Source organism: Hoplias malabaricus, chromosome X2 (assembly GCF_029633855.1).
Source record: "Hoplias malabaricus isolate fHopMal1 chromosome X2, fHopMal1.hap1, whole genome shotgun sequence".
NCBI lineage: Eukaryota > Metazoa > Chordata > Actinopteri > Characiformes > Erythrinidae > Hoplias > Hoplias malabaricus.
The window spans coordinates 9774876-9795336 of record NC_089819.1 but is presented as its reverse complement, the minus strand read 5'-3'; the positions used below and the strand labels follow the sequence as shown (position 1 = coordinate 9795336).

Sequence of the window (20461 nt, the reverse complement as noted above, 5' to 3'; positions counted from 1 at the left end):
AAATGAGGTGACAGAATGTGAAAATATCGATGGTTAGATTGTGTTAAAGGGCGGCACGGTGGCGCAGCAGGTAGTGTCGCAGTCACACAGCTCCAGGGGCCTGGAGGTTGTGGGTTCGATTCCAGCTCCGGGTGACTGTCTGTGAGGAGTTGGTGTGTTCTCCCCGTGTCCGCGTGGGTTTCCTCCGGGTGCTCCAGTTTCCTCCCACAGTCCAAAAACACACGTTGCAGGTGGATTGGCGACTCGAAAGTGTCCGTGTGTCTGTGTTGCCCTGTGAAGGACTGGCGTCCCCTCCAGGGTGTATTCCCGCCTTGCGCCCGATGAATCCAGGTAGGCTCTGGACCCCCCGCGACCCTAAAAATTGGATAAGCGGTTACAGATAATGGATGGATGGATTGTGTTAAAATAAAAATAAAAATTGTGGAAATTAATTATCACTAGCAATGTATTGCAATACTGATATCATAGTGCCCACCTCTACCTGCTCTGATAAACCTCATACTACCAGTTGCTTTCCCATCTACAAAGTTTGAAATTTTTTTTCATGTCTTCAGCTGCATTCAAGTTCAGCCGGATGCCACATTTCTCCTTCAGTACAACCAATCTCTCCAGGGGTTGATCAAACATTAAAGGAGAAACTCTGCTTGTCTGTGCCAAGGCAGATATCAAGTCCAATCTTGCATAGTGGCGGAATTCACAGCTACAACCAATTACAAATGAAGGCATCCAAAGCAAAAAAGAAAACACTAAATTATGTAACTCCAGAAAATATTTATCTATTTACTTATTGAAAAATATGTCTAGTGCTCCTCTGAAATTTGCAACCTTAGCCTTGAGGAGATTCAAAGTTCAAAGTGTTATCCCTGGGGAGCTCTTGCATACTTTTAACATTTATGATTGTTTATGTACTAACTGTGCTGTGTTAGAAACATGCCTTACAGTAACAGAGTTCTGCCTGTGGTAACACATCTATTTAACCCAATCAAACATAAACTATCATCAGTGAATATAATACAGAAGTTTTCTGCTACTGTGTTTTCCAACAGGTCCATTCTGCCTTCGATGCACTATATTAGATTTATATATTAGATTTATATATTCAGAATGCAGTTTACATTGATATACTTGTTAAAGACACTGAAATGTGTCTTTTAAAAGTAGTTTGTGACACAAATTAAAACTTTGTTAGCCTTTTTTAGTCATTATATTTACATATCAAAAATAAATAGAACACTGGCCCCGAGCTGTCACTAAGTTATGACAATGACAGCAGCAGAAATAGCTGCTCATTTGTGCTGGAATTAAAGATGAATCTGTGAGACCTGGCACAGCAAAAGAGAAATAAAATTACACTAAACAGTAATTATGGTCTTTCACAACTGAAAATCCTCCACAAAGTAAACACATGTCTAAACAGGATGTCTCAAGATATTGGGACTGAATTTAACTACTTTTATATGCACCCAGTTTTGTTTTGATTTTTGCACTGAGAATTGATCATTCTGGAGCACCTGCACATGACCCTTAAGGTTACGGTGCCCAATGCCAAACATCAGCATGAGGCTTCCAGCATGGGGCCATGGAGCAGTAGAATGGCTGTGGAGTAATGGAGCTCCCTTTTATACCTCTGGGATGAGCTGGAGAACCATTTGTGATCCAGAACTAATCATCCAACATCAGTAGCTGACCTCACCAGATTCTCACAGCTATGTTCCATTTAGGGTAAAGTCTCCAAATACAGTAGAGGCTGTCACTACTGCAAAACTCCATACTGACACTTGGATTTCTGAAGAAATGAATAATGTTTACCGTTTTCATGTTAATGCCTGAAAGCATTAACCATACTCTATAAGTCTGAAGGCCAGAGAACACCAACAAGATGAACACCAACAAACAGTTTGGGCTAGTGTGTCATTTTGAATGTTGAAAGATTGAAAAGAATATTCTGAGTGTCTCTTGCACACTAGTTAATTTGTTCAATCCATTTTCTGATCATTTTAGAGACAACTGCAAAGTTTATGATTATGTGTTTGATCTTTTGGTGTATTTTAGCCATTTATTTTTCTTTTCACCCACCCAATCTTTGTTGACTGTATAATATAAAGTGAAAAGAGGCCCACAAATGAGCAACTAATGAAAAACCTTAGATATTTTGTCCCTTCAGTAATCTCCTCCTCACAGCAGTGGAGTGGAAATTTTTACAGCTCCCTACTGAATAGTTGCTAAGCGCTTGGTGATCAAAGACAGACGTGCTGGAATTGCCCTTGTGTGTAGGGGCGGGTGGGAGTGAGGTCCTGAAGATCAGGTCCCAGTGTCTGAAATATGGTGCATAGTTTCCCCTGAAATGCAAGTGGTGAGCATGGTGGAAGGGAGGTCCACCAAAGCAGGGCAGTAGTCTGTGTGTTGCCCAGGGGAAGTCATAGCCACAGTGGTCCTCCACAGCCAGCCAGATGTTGAGAAAATGGAAAAGGATCTCGCTCATGGGGTGGCATCCAACTAGTCTGGCACTGCATATGGCCAGCATCTGCTGAAGCAGTAGCTCCGTAACACCAGAGTCCTGTGCAGCCAGTGCAAACGTGTCCCGGTGTAAGTGGTGAGAGCGATGGATTTTCTGGAATAACCACTGATTCCTGAAAAACAGACACATAAATCATTACAGGCCAGAAAAACACAAAGGACAACTTGTGCTGCAGAAAATCTGAAACTGGTTAATGTACATCAGTGGTTAAATATTCATCTGAGAGTGAAGATAAACAGCACTGTTGTGCACTGTCAGAACAACTCTCTCTGTTGTGGTACCTTTTGCTGTCAGTCTCAATGTGGTGATCCCCTCAAAGGTACATATTATATAGGGAATGTAATTATACTTTATGTTATTATACAGTTTTTCTCAGCTGCTTTGGTGCATTTCTCCGATCAGAATTAAAATTCTCATAACTGTTAGTTCAACCTCGACAAGACAGAGTCATTTGTGCACATCATAGTAGCAGTTTCTCATTCCATCCAACAAACTGCAAATGCTTTTGGACATGCATCAATTGCTTCCAGACAATTCTCTTCTGTTTTATAACATTATCATATGCTTATGTCATGTCAGTCAAAATGCACTATACTTATGAATGCTGAATAGTCTTTCCCTGTGACACTAATAGTCCTCATTTCATTGTTTGAATCATTACATAGAAAAATGTTGCGATAGTTGTCAAAGGCAGTCAAGAAAATCTTATGCATTTCTTTATCATTTTTTTCTGAAAATGTCTCCCAAATTGAACAATTCCTCTCAGGTGAACCTCAGCTTTCACTGATGAGGAGTGTTTGAAGCATTAGCTGTAACCAATGATATGCCACTTCTCCACAGTCCCTCAAAGCTGAACCTCATGAACTCTCAATTGGCAAGTATATATGAGCCAAGCAGGACATAGTGTGCACCATTTTGTCAATACAGTGACACGGAAATGGAACGTCAGCATCGTGGAAGAGGGGTGAGGATGCGTGGAGGAAGGGGAAGGGGACAAACCAGGGGAAGAGGAAGAAGAGGCCAAGTACATAGGCAGATTCCTGATGAATTTAGGGCTACAGAAAACTGTCTCCTCACCCATGTCCCACATCGTGGTCCATACAACACACAACATTTGCTGACTTTTTTAGACACTCTTTACAGGGACATAATCCCTGAGAATGAGGGGGGTCTAAATGGAGACCATCTGAACAAGTTTGTTGGGATAATGTGCGTTTTCACCACTCAGATTTGGTCAGACAGTGGTTTGCAGCTCACAAAGGCTGCTGGTGGAATATCTCCCTCCCTATTCCCCATTCCTTAATCCAATAGAGGAGTTTTTCTCTGCCTGGAGGTGGAAGGTATATGACCGGCATCCACAGACCCAAATGGTCCTGTTAGTGGCCATGGATGCAGCATGTGATGACATCACAGCAGCATCCTGCAGAGGGTGGATTCACCACTCGAGGGGATACTTTCCTTGCTGCATTGCCAGGGATGATATTCGCTGTGATGTCGATGCAAACATGTGGCCAGACAGACAGGAACGTATGGATGTGCAAGAATGATTTACAGTACTTTGTATGTTCCTATTCAGTTCCAATATGTACTGCAATATTGTTTACAGTTGTGCACAACTCTATCCAAAGGGTGTTTCATATTTTTGTCGTAAATAAGTTTGTACTTTGCTTTTGCACAGTGATGTGAACAAATTAGAATTTCAAAGAGTAAAAATGTGAAACATGTGTCTTGTACCCATTTACCTAATTTACCACTAAATACAATAATGTGTAACTTACTGTAACTGTAGACTTCAAATGGGTGTGCTAATAGTGTACAGTGCTGTCTTGAGCATTTTCAGGTAGTGTCACCATAATCTGAGTTTTTTGCACTGGAAAACACTTACAGAGTGAACTGTCGTAATGAAAACATGACAAAGCCATTTGACTATATTGTTCATAAGCAATGGTGTCAGGAGTTTTTATTTTGATTACCCAGACACTTTCATTGATATGAATACTTGATTTTGAGGAATGAACTATTCATTTTGAACAAGTGACACACTTTTGCAGGTTATCAACTAGTTTTTGTACTAATTGTTTTGAGAAATTCACTTAATGTTGTGCAAATGTTAATAGTGATGTGAGAAATGCACCAAAGCAATTGAGGAAAACTGTAATTATAATTTTCAAATTGTGTTGATTTCATACACCCTATTTCACTTCCAGACCTTCTATTATGTTCTTTTATTTTACCCAAATCTGTAATAAACTATTACAAATATACAACTCTCCTTCTGGAGAAGAGAATGTAATGTACATTCAGGAAAAAAAAAGCTGTTACTTGTACCATTATACGTACATGAGATAGATAGATAGACAGACAGACAGACAGATACTCTATTGATCCCAGAGGATAAACTGTATTCACAATGTGTGCACATGTAGTGACCAATAATATACCTCTACCATACTTTTTTCCTGAATGTCCCAATATTTAAGTAATAGGGATTAGACGTAAACTCTTTAAAATCTCTGTATTTTGGATTTAAATATTAAAATGACAAAAAAAATTAAGTATTGTCTGCTCCTCTTACTATATACTTGCATTTTTTTAGTTCCATACTTAACAAAGTTTAGTCCATCTGTTGTCACTTTTCACACTTCTCTTCAATGGTCAGAATGCCCACAGGACCACCACACAGCAGGTATCACCTGGGTGATGGAACATTCGCAGGGCAGGGTACTGTGGTTCAAATATCCATGTGCAATGCTCTGTTTGATCCACTCGTACCAGTGCACCATACTCCAAAAACACCACCAGCACTCTTTGATGGTTGTGAGTGCTAAATGCCAGGGTAGAGCTACAAAGGGCACCTGTGTGTCCAGTTGATATGAGTGCAGGAGGTAATTTTAATGTTGGCTCATTGTTGTGTATGTTTCAGACTCATAAATTGCCTTGGTGAATGGAATTGTGTTCTGTGCAGTGCTGATGTCAAAGTATCCTTGTGTTTATAGAAAGGTGCTATATAAATGTAACAAAAACAATAAATAAATATCCTGTACACAAATTGTACACGATTCTAACTTTATTTGATTTTTTCCCCCTCAATTCTGCTTCAGCAATTTATTAAGCACATTTAAAAATAACACAGCTCTAATCTCTTGTGGTCCTGGGTTCTATCCTCGCCTCAGGACAGTGTTTGTGGTGTTCCCCACATGTCTATGTGGTTCTCTTTCCACAGTCTAAAACACTAGATGTGTGATTTGCCCATTAACGTAAATGTGTGAGTGACTGGGTGATATGTGAAATTGTCCACTAGTATGAGTGTGTGTGACTGTGTGAGTAGCTACAGAGGAAAAACAAATTAATTAATAATTCCAGAAGCATTTTGCATGTCACTTATCTTTAAATATTAAATTATACAACAAAATTACATCCTGACTCATAGACTGGACTGTTCAAATTAAGATGCATGTAGCAGTTCTCCACCCTGCCTAATTAAGGTTTTGGTCCTGGTTAATACTGGCCAGACTATTCCAGATCATTCGCTTAGTTCGCCTCACAGACTCTTCACTGATTTCTGTTGAACCATGTGTCTGATGATGTTTTTTGCCAAAAGATGAGAGAGGGGCACTTTTGGGGAGGACACACTTTGTATCAAACAGCCAGGAACAGTTTATCCTAATATGGTATTTAGATGCTGGGAATAAAGGAATGTTGATTTATTTTGGTGGGAAATTCTCATGTGTAAACACATCATGAATTGAGCACCGTTTTCACATATATACTCTGTAATAATTGGACATCTTTATTTTGAGTCTAGGAAATTGGACAGTGGTGTACAAGTACAGTACTGTGCACAAGTTTTAGGCACACGAGGAAATAACATTTAAAAGCTATGTATCCGAGAAATAGTCGTTCATTTGTGATGGAATAGACCTGATGGTTTTTAAGAGAAGTTATTCATTTTAAGTGTATTACTGTTTAAGTTTTGTTCCTTAAAGGTACATTACATTCTCTTCTCCAGAAGAAGAGATACATTTTTGTAATCTTTCATTATAGAACTGTGTCATATAAAAAACATAATAAAAGTCCTAGAGGTGAAACGGGGCACATGAAATCAACACAATTTTAAAATCTACAATTATAATAGAATAAGGTACAATTATGTTCCCTAATTAAAAAGGTACAAATATGTACCCTTGAGGGTACCACCACAGAGACAGTCAAAGGTACCACAGGGACACATTTTCTGACAATGTTTGATTGTTATGTTATTTTGCTCATTCATTATTTTCATTAGATTTCTTGGTCATACTATGAGGAGCGGGGACAGCATATAAAAAAATAGAAAAAAGACATTTCAGAATATATAATGTTAGAAGCAGATTTTTGTTGAGATTTAAAGGTTGACCTGAGATTTAAACGAGTCTGTTGACGTGAAACGTGAAATTGTAGAAAAGCTTATTGAGTTAGGTTTCCTTACAGAAGTGGTGATAAACAGGGATAACAATATCTACAACACAACAGAACACACAACTTATTTACTACCCAAAATCACTACTATACCAACACATACTGTCGCTGCTCAAAAAAAATGTATCTCTCCAAAACAGTAACTTTACAGGAAGAAGGAAAAAAACTTGTACTCTATTCCAAGTAATTATTAAACAGTAATATGGGTCCATTCATCATGAAATAGCCATATCTGATGATGGCTATTATGGTAAATTGAAGAAATAAATTTACATTCCAACATTCCAGGACATGTCTTTATGTGACTGCTTTAAGCAGACATGCAAAATCCATGATTGCAGTTCTCACCTGTGCAAATTTAATTGAACTGTGCACCACAATAAACAGAAACTGACTTTGTCTTTACTTGACTGTACTGGTCCATAAGGTTTAATGCAAGCACAATTATTCTTCTTTATCACAACCACCATACATGTGCAAGTAATTTACCACTTCTTTCTTACACTTTTAGCCTTCCTTACTTCTTTATTAGCCTGATACCTTTGATAATATTTAGTCATATGTTCGCAATAATAAAATAATTATTATTAACTCCATGTAATTCAGTTTTATAACAATGTGCTACTCTGCAGTGACTCTTACTGCACTGTTTAGTCTGATCTACACCCTGCTTTAAAAGTATTTAAGAATGATATTAAGGCAGGACGGCGGCACGGTGGCGCAGCAGGTAGTGTCGCAGTCACACAGCTCCAGGGGCCTGGAGGTTGTGGGTTCAATTCCAGCTCCGGGTGACTGTCTGTGAGGAGTTGGTGTGTTCTCCCCGTGTCCGCATGGGTTTCCTCCGGTTTCCTCCCACAGTCCAAAAACACACGTTGCAGGTGGATTGGTGACTCGAAAGTGTCCGTAGGTGTGAATGTGTGTGTGTCTGTGTTGCCCTGTGAAGGACTGGCATCCCCTCCAGGGTGTATTCCCGCCTTGCGCCCGATGATTCCAGATAGGCTCTGGACCCCCTGCGACCCTAAATTGGATAAGCGGTTACAGATAATGGATGGATGGATTAAGGCAGGACTATGCAACATGGCAAAATGTTTCTGGACATCTTCTCATCCAACGTTTCTCCTGGAATGAAGGGCATTATTAAGTAACAGCTTTGTCTCTTCTTATAAGGCTTTAATTAAGATTAGTAGATTTTTAAAATGTGGGACAAAGCCAGAAAATCTTGGGAAACCCACACACACACGGGGAGAACACACCTCCTCACAACTCCTCAGACAGTGAGTGGGTCTCAAACCCACAACCCCAGGCTCCTACCGTGCTACTTGTGTGAGATTCAGAAAAGGTCTTAATGTTATCAAACTTGCAGATACATGTTTACCTTATGGACCAGTCCATCATGCAGGACAGGGTGTGTGCGCTCAAGCTCACCTGTGTATGGCGTAGTGCGAGACGAAAAACAGCGTGTCGAACAGGAGCAGGCACGCGAAGATCTGTGAAAGCGCGCGGAACAGCGGCGGTGCCTCTCGGTAACGGTCATGGCCAGTATCTCCTCCGAAGAGCTGCACGAGCGCGGCCAGCGGCAGCACCGCCGCTACGTACAGGCACGTTATCCGGGCGAGGCACTCGAACCAACGATCCGCAGTTTCACGCGCTCCATACTCGCGCCCAGCGATTCGGTAACGTCTCAGTAGCGTGGAGCGCGCTCCGAGCAGCTCGAGCAGCAGAAACGGTGTGGAGAAGCAGAGGTGCAAGAGCAGCGCGACACACGCGCAGCCCACTGGAGACAGCAGTGCCGAGCGCGCGCGCAACGCGTCCCAAAATGGCTGGAGCAGCGGCAGCGGGGCGAGGACGAGGGCATCGGTGCTATTCATAACGCTCAAGTTGATAGTGCTCGCGTTAGATTGGCGTCGTATTAGTCATCATCGACGCTTTAGGGAATGCCTCGAGCCCAGCTCCTTGTACTGCTGAAGGTCTCATACAACTTCTGCTTCAGCAGGGAGCGAGTGATCTTTTCAATCCCTCTCTCCGCCTTCTGAACCGATTCCCAGACTGAATCAAATTATGTCTGGACCAAATGTACTGCATCCAAAGACCTCTGACATCATCATGTAATCTGCACTATGCTCATATTAGGACCTCCGGGTCTAATCTGTGTTTCTCTATGCGCTTTCTGTTTTTCTATATGATCTGTAACTGATTAAATATGACAATGTATAGGAGTGGTCAAGGACGGAGATAGATGGACGAGGCTTTATTAATATAACTTAAAGGACACTAGACAGAGGGACAAAGGGCTAAACTATAAACAGGGATAAACACTAAACATGGACTATACAGAACTAAGGGGCTAAATGCTAAACACAGCTAAACACTAACCATTAAACAAAGCAAAACACTAACCATTAAACAAAGCTAAACATCCATCCATCCATCCATCCATCCATCCATTATCTGTAACCGCTTATCCAATTTAGGGTCGCGGGGGGTCCAGAGCCTACCTGGAATCATCGGGCGCAAGGCGGGAATACACCCTGGAGGGGACGCCAGAAACCGGAGCACCTGGAGGAAACTCACGCGGACACGGGGAGAACACACCAACTCCTCACAGACAGTCACCCGGAGTGGGAATCTAACCCACAACCTCCAGGCCCCTGGAGCTGTGTGACTGCGACACTACCTGCTGCGCCACCGTGCCGCCCCAAAGATAAACAGTAAACATTAAACAAAGCTAAACAGTAAAAACGGCTAAGCTTTAAACATTAAAAAAGGCTCAACACTAAACAAAAAAATCATACATAAAACAAGGCCAAACATAAAACAAGGACTAAACACAAAGCAAGGCTAAACACAGATCATTAAACATAGAACAAGACTAAGGACCATGAACAACAACCAAACATACATACAACGACCCAGAAACAAGAAACGCTGACAAGGAATATATAAAGACAACACCAACAAGAAACACCTGGGTACTAATTAAGACACATTACACTAGAAACACAAGGGAAGGGTATCACATGACCAGAGAAAAATCAGGAAACAGTCACATGACAAGGGGAGCACAAACAATGAACAAAAACAGAACAGAACACAAAACGTAACAGTGTGAGTGAATGTGTGTGTGGGTGTGTGTGTCGCCCTGTGAAGGACTGGCGCCCCCTCCAGGGTGTGTCCCCGCCTTGCGCCCAATGATTCCAGGTAGGCTCTGGACCCACCGCAACCCTGAATTGGATAAGGGTTACAGATAATGAATGAATGAATGTTCCTGTATATGAATATGAATAGCATTATATATTATTATCTAGCTTTTTGTATTTTTATTAAAGTATAAGTAATTTTGTACTCTGAAAAACTGTTCAAGTGGTCTCAGATTAAATGTCTTGGCTCAGTCTTGACATAGTCTCTTGACTCAGTCTTGACATAGTCTCACCTCTAATGTTGTTGAATACAACTTTGAATAATAGTAACAGTAGAATGTATATGTAGATAAGTCATTGTGAATAATGAGCACAAGGCAGAAATGCACCGTGGATGGGGTTCCAGTTTATCACATTCACTCACACACTCATAGTTGTGGGCGGCATTGTGCAATCAATCCCCCAACCAACACATGTCTATGGACTGTGGGAGGAAACCAGAGTACTTAGAAAACCTACAAACTCACCAAACTTTTCTAGGAAGATGACCTGCTCAGAAATCATGTTTTAGTGTTTTTTATTTTATTATTATTTTGTTTCATAATATGTTAACCTCTTCAAAAGGCACTGTGCATTGAAAGAGTCATTTGGACAGATATGCAATATCTCATGACCAATGAATCATAAAAATTGACCTTTCCAAAAATTGTTTCAGTAAAATTCATATGTATTCATTAAGATTCCTTAGTGGGTGCCGTTTTATGGGGGTTGCACACATCATGACATCATAGTATCTATGAGATAATCTAATGAAATGTGCTAACAGATAGAAAAGGAGAGTCGCAGAGCCGCCCCGCACTATCCGCGCACTACACACGCTGTGTAGGGCCCTGCAAATTAAAGAAGGCCCCCTTGTCAAGATAAGGGTGAAGTTAAAGTAATTGAAGCAAAACCTTCCTTCAGCATATGAAAAGAGGAAAAAAGGATTCCACGAAACTGAGCTGTGAGAACAGCAGTGAGGTAAACCTGTGACTGTTTTTCTCGGTGTTGGATTGTTAATAAATTATAGTATATGAACATAGCATATATGGGAATATATTTAGAGGTGGCGTGCACAGCACAGCTGTTCTCTACAACTTTAAAAGCCTTGCTTCACCACAGTATCATGAACCAAACTGAAAAGTGAACATATATGAGGAGAGATTAGTCTCAAAACACTTTACAAATGCGCAAATGTTAATCCACAAATTAAACACAAGTCGCAAATATGTTTCACTATTCAGTTACATTCATAAATACATGTTTTTGGTTTTCATTGATATTTTATAATTTCATGCAAAAATAAATATTTTGTTTAAATTGCATATATTGGTAAAGCTGAAATCTCAAATTTAAAATATATTTGTAAATTGTTGAATCTGCATTTGTGGATCAGAACACTCACGTGTTCAGCTCAATGTGAATTCTGTCACATGTCAGTAACAAAGGCACGGGCTAATTCCTCCAGACTCCTAAAGGACGGCTGCATAGTATTGTTTCACAGCATAATATATAATGTTATTTTTAACATACTATTAGGTGTAGAAATACGTTTTAAATGTTTTGTGTAAAGTATAACTGTAATTCAAAATTAAAACCATTCTCCTGCTCCTCTATCTCTATTTTATGTCAAATGATGCATTGTCAACAAAACATCAACTAATATTAAGTATTAATGCACTATGTTCACAATGGCTTATACTGAAATCACCATATTTAATTGCAAACTCATGTACATTTGGATACAATATTATCCCCAAGAACAGGTCACATCATTGCTTTTGCAACGCTTTTTCCTTCATGAAACTCATTACAAATACAGTGACAACAATTTTTTTCTAACTTGCCATTTTTAATTTCTTAATTTTTAGCTTATTTTTTGACAAAATAACATATGTCATTTTAATTCTATGCCACAGTTAAAATGAAATGACCAAAAACATTGTTTGAATTGCATTGTTTGAATTACATATTTATGTTACATAAAAACACTCAAAAACTCATGGTCCTGATAAAGTCTCAGCTCTGTTCACTACAACTCTGAATAATAGTAGTAAAATGTACATTCATGTCACAGAAAACACAGGGCCTTTTAAATGTTTTATTATACACTTATTTATTTGTTTAACACAAATTCTATTTTTCCTCTCTCTGTAATGTTCGGATATTGAGAGTGTGTAAATTAAGCTGACGTGACTGTTGTACAGCAAACCGCAGCTGAAAGGAACTCTAGGGGTTTTTTCAGAGGTGTGTCCTCTGTTATCTGCCTGTTCTATTTCCATCCTACACTGCATGTTCTGAAACTTCAGTTTTCCTACACCAGAGGATTATAGATTAATTTAGACCCATATTCCAATGATTGAAGTTATTAACGTCATATAACGTCATTTCCGCATCGGACAAACTTGCTTTATTTAGTTCAGGAGACAGATTTCGACTCGACTGCTTCACTACGTCAGCTCGCTCCTCCGCGCTGGGTCATTCCTGCTGATCCCCTTATTCGGAGCCGTGTTCGGCCATTATCAAGCCCACCGAGCCTCCTGTTTCAAACTTGCTCCCACCTCCAACCCGTCTCCACCCTTTTCTTATATTCATTTATCAAACGAGGGGTCCGTACTAGTAAAAAATTATTATTACTGCAATAATTCGTAAACATACATTCCCAAAGAGTAATCTGACTAAAAGTACAAAAGTAGCATATATATAGGGTATATAGAGAATATAGAGTAATCATAACTAATTTGCATAAAAGAAAATGTGATTTTTTTTTTCTTTATTACTAACCCATAAAGTTATTTTCTTTAGTTAGCAAGCTCATGATTGTCTATAAATATGAAGCTTATTTCCCTTTTCCTGTAGTTGGCATCTTGTGTGATGATGTAAGCAATGAAAAACAGTCAGCATTTCTGAGTCATGGGACGATTACATGTTAAAACAAAACGCCACGCCTCACAGACGCATGTGATGAACATTTTTTATCGGAGAATACTTTTACTTCTTTTCACAACACTGTTTAACTCTGCACACAATGTGCCCATCTCTCACGTTGTTCAGGGTTTAAGAAGCTGGGAAATCCTCACACATTATTTTCACAACAAATAAAATTAGGCAGCGACAGCAGAGCCAACTAATGTTGTTGGTATTTTAAATAAATGGAAGAAAATTCTTAAACTCTAGGCCTTCTGGACATTCTAGATGAGTCACTGTGAATATAAACCTTAAACTTATCAGGTTTCTGTCATAAGAACAAGAAATCTATGGCCTAAGCTCTTTAATGTAGTACTATAAATGAATATAGAATAGGGAAAATTATATAATAATAATTGATTTTTATTGAATTTTTGAATTTGTTTGCAGAGATCAGATGTTTCCTCTAGTTCTTGACTAAGTTTGCACATGCTGCATCAGGGATTTGGCCCACTCCTTCTTACAGACCTTCTCCAGATCTTTCAGATTTTGGGGCTGTTGCTGGGCAACTTTGAGTTTCAGCTCCATCTTTTCTATTGGGTCCAGGACTGGAGACTGTCTAGGCCACTCCAGGACCTTGAAATGTTTCTTACAGAGCCACTTCTTAGTTGCCCTGGCTGTGTGTTTCGAGTCATTGTCATGCTGGGAGACCCAGCTACGACCCATCTTCAATGCTCTTATCGAGGGAAGGAGGTTGTTGGCCATAATCTCACGATACATGACCTCATCCATTCTCCCTTCAATATGGTGCAGTCATCCTGTCCCCTTTGCAGAAAAGCACCCACAAAGTATGCTTCCACCGCCATGCTTCACGGTTGGGACAGTGTTCTTGGGGTTGTACTCATTCTTCTTCTTCCTCCAAACACAGTGATTGCAGTTGATACCAAAAAGCTCTATTTTGATCTCTTCTGACCACATGACCTTGTCCCATGCCTCCTCTGGAACATCCAGGTGGTTATTGGCGAACTTCAAACAGGCCTGGACATTTGCTGGCATGAGCAGGGGGACCTTGCGTGTCCTGCAGGATTTTAATCCGTGACAGCGTAGTGTGTTACTAGCGGGAATCTTTGAGACTGTATTCCTAGCTCTCTTCAGGGCACTGACCAGGTACACCCATGTAGTTCTGGGCTGATTCTTGATCTTTCTCAGAATCATCCTTACCCACTAGGTGAGATCTTGCATGGAGCCCCAGACCAAGGAAGAATGACAGTCAATCTTCTGGTTTATAGATGATCAAATAATTATTTCATGCAATTAAGTGCAAATAAATTATTTAAACATCATACAGTGTGATTTTCTGGATTTGTTTTTAGATGTCTCTCACAGTTAAGGTGTACCTACGATAAAAATTACAGACCTCTCCATTCTTTGTAGGTGGGAAAACTTGCAAAATCTGCAGTGTATCATATACTTATTTTCCCCACTGTTTGTTTCAATATTTGTTAATGCCTATTACAAACTTCATACTAACAGTGAGTTTTATAAGCTCCAGTTGTCAATGACTAAACTAGAGCAGCTAAAATTGTGTTGTTGGGTCATGTTAAGACATTTATAACTCAAACTGAAACTTTGATTCAGCCCCAGGCAACAGAAGAGTACAGAGTCCCCTATTGCCAGTCTCTTTCAGCATCAACCCATGACCTCAAACATCCCACAAACCCCAAAGTCCCTCATTAGTAAAGGAATCTAAACTGAAACATAGCTTTGTCTTTGGATTTAACAATTTCGTGAGTTGATACAGTTTACAGTAAAATATGTAGCCTCAGTACACAGTATTGTATATTTTACACAGTATAGTGTAAAATTACCTGAGGTACTGTTTACTAATTAATGCAACAAAACTATAAATAAATGCTTAATCCTGTAAATAAATATTGCTTTAAGAGAACAAAATAAATGAGTAAAATTTTAAATTAATATACATACCATTAACGCAAGTGCAGAGTGTCCATATATGTATAATAAAAGCTCTTTTAGAATTTATTGTTTTGGTGAGATCACAAAAAACACACATTGTCAGATATACACTTCTTTAGCCTATAGCAGTTTAGCTTTGCTCATTCACAATGAAGGCATAAAGAATGTTTTCACATGTGGACTGCCATTTACAGCTGAACTCATTTACATATTCATCCATATATTCATTGTCTGTAACCACTTATCCAATTCAGGGTTGCAGTGGGACCAGAGCCTACACGGAGTCACTGGGAGCAAGGTAGGAACACATCCTGGAGGGGGCACCAGTCCTTCAATAGGGAAACACACACACATTCATTCACATAACCACAGCCGCCCACAAGGACCCTTTTTATTTATTTATTTATTTTTTTGAGTCGCCAATCCACCTACAAACGTGTGTTTTTGAACTATGGGAGAAAACCGGAGCACCCAGAGAAAACCCACATGGACACAGGAGAACACACCAATCTCCTCACTTGGATCAAACCCACAAACTAAGGACCCTGGAGCTGTGTGACTGTGTAACCCCCCTCTTTTTCATATGTAAATACTGAGTTTAAACAAAAAAAAAATAATAAAAAAACACTCGGATTGGGTTTATTTTGAAGCAATAGAGTTTGGAAAATGATAATTTAAAATATTGATTTTGGTTTGTGGTAAGTGAAGCATCATATTTCTATAAGAGAATATGTTGGACATGAGTGGGCGGCACAGTGGTGCAGCAGGTAGTGTCACAGTCACAAGGTTCCAGGGACCTGGAGGTTGTGGGCTCGAGTCCTGCTCCGGGTGACTGTCTGTGAGGAGTTGGTGTGTTCTCCCCGTGTCCGCGTGGGTTTCCTCCGGGTGCTCCGGTTTCCTCCCACAGTCCAAAAACACATGTTTGTAGGTGGATTGGTGACTCAAAAGTGTCCGTAGGTGTGAATGTGTGTGTGTGTGTTGCCCTGTGAAGGACTGGTGCCCCCTCCAGGGTGTGTTCCTGCTTTGCGCCCATTGATTCCAGTTAGGCTCTGTACCCACCGTGACCCTGAACTGGATAAGCGGTTACAGATAATGAATAAATGAAAGTTGGACATGAGCCTGACTTAAAATTATATATATATATATTTATATTTTTTCAATAAAATCATAAACAAATAGCTTACAAACTTCTTTTATTACTTATAAATTGAAATACACTCTCTAGTAATTCTGGGAATTAGTCAGAGTGCTTTTTGAGACCCAAAACTAGTATTTGAACAGCAGTCCCTGACTTAAAGGAGATAATTTCAAAAGACACTTTTTATAAAATTCAGAAATCTGTTTGCATGCACCGGTCGAAACCCGGGGTCTGTAAATGAGTAAAACATTGTCTCGGTCCTGTATACTTTACTATTTCTCTCTCTGCTCAAGGTAGAAGCATCTGGAGTCTTTTTAGACAAAGGAGAGAAGTCCAAATGTTGAAAAGCAGGATCCAAGATGACGATATTGCTCTAATCCCATGCCATATATTGGCAAAATTGACTTATATTTGTTGTTTCTTATCACATGTTGGAAATGACTCCAGATTTGCAAGTCCTACAAAACTAAACAACTTGAGAATTTCTGTGGTAATTCTAAACATGAATAAAAACTTACAGACAAGCAGAACCTTAGCCAATGAATGTAAGACAAATTAGAGGATATAGCATTTCCCCACAACCATAAACATTCCCTTTACCTAATGTTATAGTGCAGGGGTATTCAATTACAAACCAGTTAAGTCCAGTATATTCTCCCAGTAAAGGTCCAGATCTCAAGATTTGTGCTTCAGCTCCTATTGGAGCTTCACATTGCTGCTTTTAACTTATGCTTAGATTTCTGAGCACATTAGACACACTGGTTTGGAAGAAGTTGCACAAAGAATGAACATAAAATGCACCGTCCATTCAACTTTAAATGTTTGGTTTTCTGCTTTACTCTGCTTATTTTGGATCAAGCCAGGCTGCCCTCATTCTAACACTTTTCTTACTCTTTAAGATTGACCCAGAAGGGAAGGATATGCAAGATTATATTAGAACAACTCAATGTTAGGGTGTCTACAAAGCATTTCTTGTACCAGTATTATTTTAAGCATCCAGTTGAGCTTTTGAGGACTACACTATTTATCCCTTATCACAGCAGTGTTCTTCAAGTCCAGACAATGCATAACTGTTGTGCTAGGGTTAATAACCTTGTAACTTTATTCAGCTGCTATCAGCTGGCTGCCCAATACAATTTAAAAGATAATTGCAGCAAATAGAGCAATTTCCTGTGGATTATGGTGAACAATCTTAAAAATAGACTTTTTGAGGAACTGGTAAGTGGTCATTAAATTAGTTGATTCTTATGAAAACCTCTCAACCTGCAGGACCCCACTTAGTGGCCACTGTGACAATATCAAAGCACCAAATCAAATCACCTTGAATATTTGAAATGAATACAAAGAAATAAGACATTTTCCCTGTAACTGTTATCAGATTAAGTTGAGACAGGATTGATCTGCTTGTGAGCAATGAAGTATAAAACTGAAGGGAAGAAAACTCCTTCCAGCAAAAACATTTCACATGTTTCCACGGTGAGTCATGCTGTTATAAAACAGCACAACAGCAGTTTCTACCTTTAAAAAACACAAGAATCATTTTTCATTTTTTTGGCTACTCTTGCTTTTCATTTTTACAAAGTTTACTAACTGTATAATAGAGTTCTAATGTTCAGCTATTAGCCTGATATGTCTTAAAGACAATAGGAAATCGTTTTTTAAACCTGCAGAGGTCTTAAAAGCAAATCTGCATTATGTGAGACTGGACTCTCAAGTGCTGGAGTTCCATGTAGTACAATTTTTGTGTGGGAGTGGTGTCTGTGAACCACAACGGATAATTTAATAACAGTACCTGCCCCCTAATTTGAGTATGTTCAGGGCTGCTTTTGATGCCATATTTGATGGTGTGAATACTGGGAAGCCCTGGGCAGTACATATCTGTGATTAATCTAAGTAATTGTTGGAACCAACAACTGTAATTTGTTCCATTTTAACATTATAATTCATTTTCAAACTTGTCATAATCATAATTTGTTGTGACACTTGTTTCTTTGTTGCTCTATTGCCTTGCATCTCTGCATGAACGACACAAACCCTAATCGATAGGTACATACCTATACCTATGTGTGTGTGTGTGTGTGTGTGTGTGTGTGTGCACATATTTGCAAAAAAGAGAAATCATAATCTGAGGCCAGTTCATTGAATCTGCCAAAAGCAGACAGTAATCAAACACTGGAGCACCAAAAATTCTTCTGTTACTTTACGTAAGTGATGTGAAAACATGGAAAAACATGGATCATGCACCACACACAAAGCACACATCTGCTGATGGACAGATTAAAAGAAAATAAAAGCATAGAAATCATTCATTGAATAAAACAGAACAGGCTTTTTATGATCCATACTGAATTCAAAATAAACACCTCATTAACTTTTAATTAAGAACTCAACCCCTTGCTTTATCTTTTTACACTCTATTGCAGTTTTAAAAACAACTTTCACAAAAGCAAAGAAACTATTCCAAAAACAACAAAGAAATGTGTACAGTAGATTTAACAACAACAGCTGTACTAGTGCTACTTTGGTCCTGGAGTCTGTGACAGCAGTGATGGATTATAGCAATGTGCAAATTCTTCTGAGAAAACAATATTTATTATGTATTTATCTGGACAGCAAATTGTTTATTGTCTGGAAAGACATTAATATTAGAAGAAATGGAAATAAACACATAAATTATACATTTCCAAAACCCTCCTTGAGGTCCAGCATTTACAGTTATCCAATACCTAGTTTGCCTTACCAATGCTCATTCACATTAAATCCAGAGAGGCTAAAGGAACTAAATTCTGCAGTAGCTATAGTACTGTTTCCACACCTTAAAACTTTTAATTGTATATGCATGTGCAGAAGATGTTTTGTGGATTTTCCAAGCAAAAGTTAGTTAACCTATCCTATACAGGGAATAAATGGTGAATATGGACTTTTTATATTTATGTACAATGTATATAAAATGGAAATTAAGTATTTAATCAATTTTAACAGTGCTAATTACCAAATGGGGACGGCACGGTGGCGCAGCAGGTAGTGTTGCAGTCACACAGCTCCAGGGACCTGGAGGTTGTGGGTTCGATTCCCGCTCCTGGTGACTGTCTGTGAGGAGTTGGTGTGTTCTCCCTGTGTCTGCATGGGTTTCCTCCGGGTGCTCCGGTTTCCTCCCACAGTCCAAAAACACACGTAGGTAGGTGGATTGGCGACTCAAAAGTGTCCGTAGGTGTGAATGTGTGTGTGTGTGTCTGTATTGCCCTGACCCCTCCAGGGTGTATTCCCGCCTTGCGCCCAATGATTCCAGGTAGGCTCTGGGCCCGCCGCGACTCTGAATTGGATAAGCGGTTACAGATAATGAATGAATGAATGAATAATTACCAAATGTGTGTTTTTTCTGTAAAGGATGGGTATTTATTTTCACTTAGAAAATAACAAACAAAACACTGAATTGGACCAGTCACCGAAACTACTAAACCAAACTACTGCATAAGATCCAATATATAAATAATTCTATGCCTATGATGATTGGTCAATCATCATCTTACTGGCCAAAAACTTTTAGTGCTGAGTATTAAATGGTAATAACAAACAATAACAATGGAGTTAAATTGTTCTAAACTCAGTTGTTCCTGACTCACTGAGACATTTGCACATAAATTTACAAACTTCAGTTCCAAAAAAATTTGAGACACAATTTAAATGAAAACAAAATGCAATGATGTGAAAACCATTTAAACCCTATATTTGATTTAAAATTGTACAAATGAGTGTTATTAATTCAACAAATTTTCAAACTGAGAATTTGTTTTGAAAGTGAAACCAATTGCACCAATTATTTTTTAATGGGTGACATGTTTGGAGTATTTTAGCAACCAGTCTCTTTCATTAAGGAGCCATACTGTTATGATAAATGCAGAACGTGGATTGGCCTTGTTACTGAAATAAGCAAGGCTTTTCCTAAAAAAATATGTTGTCTGGATGGCAGGACAATGTTAAAAACCTGTGTATATCGTTCAGCATTAATGGTGCCTTAACAGATGGGAAACTCACACATGTGCACAATCTAACTGTGCACTTATAACATGCCATATGTTCCCTCTTCTCTTTAGCCCAGTGGACATGGCATCCATGATTTTCTACAAATTTTGAGTTGTCAGACCATAGGACACTTTTCCACTTTGCCTCAGTCCAACCTAAATGAGCTCAGTCCTTGGGAAGTGGAGGAGTTTGTGCATATTGCTTATCCATGGGGTGCAGTCGTGTGATTTTTTATTTTTTATTTTTGCATGCTTTTCTGTCTGA

The 20461-nt window shown here is 39.2% G+C and overlaps 1 protein-coding gene across 1 annotated transcript; it reads right to left on the bottom strand.

Annotated features, from left to right (window-relative positions):
* Positions 1–1300: 1300 nt before the first annotated feature.
* LOC136677497 (cholesterol 25-hydroxylase-like protein) lies at positions 1301–8938 on the bottom strand. Its single transcript, XM_066655059.1, has 2 exons — positions 8402–8938; positions 1301–2630 (listed from the first exon to the last, which is right to left on the bottom strand). Exons 1-2 carry the CDS (start codon positions 8842–8844, stop codon positions 2144–2146), a joined length of 930 nt encoding a protein of 309 aa, XP_066511156.1. The 5' UTR covers positions 8845–8938; the 3' UTR covers positions 1301–2143.
* Between the last annotated feature and the right edge of the window lie 11523 nt (positions 8939–20461).

Bases quoted from the DNA above. Each gene is read 5' to 3' on its own strand.
- LOC136677497 (XM_066655059.1), bottom strand. From the start codon at position 8,844: ATGAATAGCACCGATGCCCTCGTCCTCGCCCCGCTGCCGCTGCTCCAG. The intron at 2,631-8,401 runs GTGAGCTTGAGC...TCTGTTTTTCAG, and splicing joins TCGCACTACGCCATACACAG to GAATCAGTGGTTATTCCAGA.